At 36.7% G+C, this 3405-nt stretch overlaps 1 protein-coding gene across 1 annotated transcript in view; it reads right to left on the bottom strand.

Annotated features, from left to right (window-relative positions):
* Positions 1–3405, bottom strand: part of GABRB1 (gamma-aminobutyric acid type A receptor beta1 subunit) — a 365263-nt gene that overhangs the window by 218983 nt on the left and 142875 nt on the right. Inside the window, exon 4 of the mRNA XM_006759247.2 lies at positions 1603–1823. Coding sequence (XP_006759310.1) covers positions 1603–1823 — 221 coding nt within the window. The remainder of the gene's footprint in view (positions 1–1602; positions 1824–3405) is intronic.

Here is a 3405-nt window from a genome sequence, read left to right as displayed (position 1 = left end):
GAGTCTCGGGTCTGTCTCTCGGTTCTGCCTCTCTAGGTTATGTCTCCTGTTGTCTTGTTACATCTGTATTTATACCCGTTGATTCCAATCCTATCAATCTCTATTCCAAAGGTTAGGGCGTTTCTTATCTCCATTCCAGGGAGAAAAGATTATGTAGCTTAAGCATGATTGTTCCTAGTTAAAGTGATTAATTACCTGCCTGGCACTTAGTGAAGAGGTTTTATTCCCTCCCTAACTTCAGGGGGAAATCCCTACGTGGGGAAACAACCTTTCTCAGAGAGGTGGCCTTGGTTAAAACACATAGTGCCAAGAAGGTGAGCAAACATATTAAGAACAGTATGCCATACATGCCAGGTCCCTTGAAACAGCAAGGATGGACCGGCTCCCGGCATAAAATAAAATAATAGACCTCTATAAGTGTATGATACCTCTTTTCTACTTGATTCTCATAGATGCAAAGAATTAAAACAAAATCCACTATGGTGTAAAACATTGCTGATATAAATTAAGCATAATCTAACTAAATGTAGATATATTATGTTCATTGATTAAAAGACTTTATAATTTTAACATGTCAATTCTCTCCAAACTAACCTACAGATTCAATGCAATCTTGATTATAATCCCAGCAGTCTCCTTTGGTAGGCAGATGCAAAGGACCATTAATATCCAAAACAATCTTAAACAGTAAGTACAAAGTTGTGGGACTTGACTTGGTAATTTAACAGAGTTATGGCAATTAAAGTATTGTGAAACTGCCTAAGGATGGACAAGTAGAACAAGAGAAGAGAAGAGAGCCTAGAAATAGACTCCTACATATTCAGTCAAAGGCACCAATAAGTGTTGCTAGAATAACTGGATAGCCATATGGAAAAACTGAACCTCAATCCCTACCTCACATGTAATAAAAATTGATTCAATATGAATCATATGCCTAAATATACAAGGTAAAACATAGATCGGTAGGAATAAAACAACACTGGGCATGTGCTGGGGGGTGAGGGTGGCTGGGGAGAGGTCAATGAGGGAAAAAGAAGACATATGCAATACTATATGTAATACTATATGTAATACTATATGTAATACTTTAAACAATCAAGAATTAAAAAAACACACACACTTTGAATCTTCTCAAAGTCACCACAAATATTGTCCCACTTCTTTAAAATATTGTTACCCAATTCCCTTTTATAATTAAGTAGTTATACTGAATACTTAGAACACAGTTCAGTCTGGGTGGCTCTAAGATAATTAAGCAACTGGTTAAAAAAATAACTTCTACAATAACCTAGATGTGAATTCTGTCTGGCAAAGACATTTTCTTACTACTGTTTATTATTTAAAGTTTAAGGCAAATAATTCACTCACCTTCAATGGAAAAAGAAATTTTCTCTCATTATTTCTTCAAATAGGTTTTCAATATCTTTGCCTAGATTTAGCTCAAATGGTTCCAAAAGAGATTTTCTGGTTTTTAATATAATTGCATTAGACAGATAAAAGATTCTAGATGTTTTCTTACTTGCTTCTCTCCCCTCTGCCCATTTCCTCAAGAAAGAAACATAAAACACAACAACAGTAAAACATGCAACACAAGCCACTCACCGGAGCCCATACAGAACTGTTCCATCAGGATGCAGCCGGATCATTCGGTTTTTCACTGTAACCCCATGCACGAATGATTTCTTGTCATTCAGAAAGTACGTATCTGGTACCCAGAGTTGGTCGGCTACCCTGTTGTCTAGCGTGAGGTTTAGCGGGACTCCAGAATAAGAAAGCCTTTTGTCTTTCCAAGACTGCTGGAAATACATGGTGAGCGTATAATCCTGTGAAATAAAGGAAACAAACAACAACAAAAAGAATTTACTGTCATTGTCGTCGTCGTCGTCATCATCATCATCATCATCATCATCATCATCATCATCATCACCTGAGGACTTTTGTTAAGAAGGTGATAGCTTGTGGTATTGTGAATGCCCAGAGACACATGGTCCCGTCCTGCTGTCCCTTAAGGGGATACATTTGAGTGAGTATATTGGCATCTGCACCTCTAAGCACAAGGCAACCAATAGGTTAGAGGTGCTACAGCAATAATTAGATGCATGTACAGCCATTCCCACCAATATAGGAAAAAAATATTTAATTGAATTTTAATATTTGATGTTAAGGTGATGACATCACGGGGAAGGTCAAAAAGGAAAATTATACCGAGCCATGTTCACAAAAATTGACCTCTGGATATTATATTTACCACATGTTTGGAGAGAATGTTTGCTAATAACTAAAAATGTATGCATGTAAAAGGAGAGGGTCTTTTGCAAACTGTGAATGCCTTTTGAATGAATACTGTTGGTTGCCCTATGAAGATTATTAATGCCATTATCTGAATCTTTCTAGAAAGAAATGACAACTTGTCTAATAGTCCTGAAAGGTAGTTTATAAAGCATTGGGTGGAGATGTTTATTTGGCTGAGAACGACATCAGTGGTGGAACTGCTCATCAGTTCTTCTCTTACCCTAAAGAAATCCCTGCTTTGTTTCAGGAATTTGTTTGAGGTCAGAGATAGGTTTGTACTTGAGTTTGCTTTCTCACCTCCTATAAAAGGTTACACTAAAAATTATAGAAAGGGAATGATTATTTTAGATCTGTAATTGTCTGTTTTTGTATTTTCTGGTTTTATTATTATTTTTTTTAATTTCAGTGAGAGGAAAGGAGAAAGGAGAGCAAGGAAGAGAGAGAGAAAGAGAAGAGAGAGAGAGAGAGAGAGAGAAAGAGAGAGAGAGAGACAGGCAGACAGACAGACATTGACGTGTGAGAGAGAAGTATCATTCAGCTGCCTTCTGCAGTGCCCCAACTGGGGATCAAATCTGCAACCAGGTATGTGCCCTGACTGGAAATCAAACCTACCACCCTTTAGTGTATGGAACAATGCTCCAACCAAATGAGCCACATCAGACAGGGTTAAAGAAATCCAATAATACAAATAATAGTTGTCCATTAAAAAAATAAATGGTAGCAATGACATCACAATGTTGGTGTACTGCCATTGCTTTACAGAATGGTATGTACACTACATAACACTCACTAGTTGAGAAACATTGACTCACATCATGCTTCACATGTGGGCAAACTGTGCTTTATCTAGATCTCTGGATGAATATTTGTGCATTTCTTAAGAATAACACAAAACAGTCTGGATAATGAGTTTCAGTGCCCTTTAACCATTATATTCAAGAATGCTTATACTATTTACTCAGAAACCATCTTGCAATAATTCAAAGCTTATTATTTCTTGTTCAATGACAAGGATATATGCTATTTGCTATTAATCATTCAATATTCCCTTTAAATGTCTAAAACTTCCTTCCACCTTATCTTCAATTACAAAGGAACCCACAGGTTTATCCA

The sequence above is a fragment of the Myotis davidii genome, unplaced genomic scaffold, assembly GCF_000327345.1.
Source record: "Myotis davidii unplaced genomic scaffold, ASM32734v1 scaffold455, whole genome shotgun sequence".
Classification (NCBI taxonomy): domain Eukaryota; kingdom Metazoa; phylum Chordata; class Mammalia; order Chiroptera; family Vespertilionidae; genus Myotis; species Myotis davidii.
This window is presented reverse-complemented; position numbering and strand designations above follow the sequence as displayed.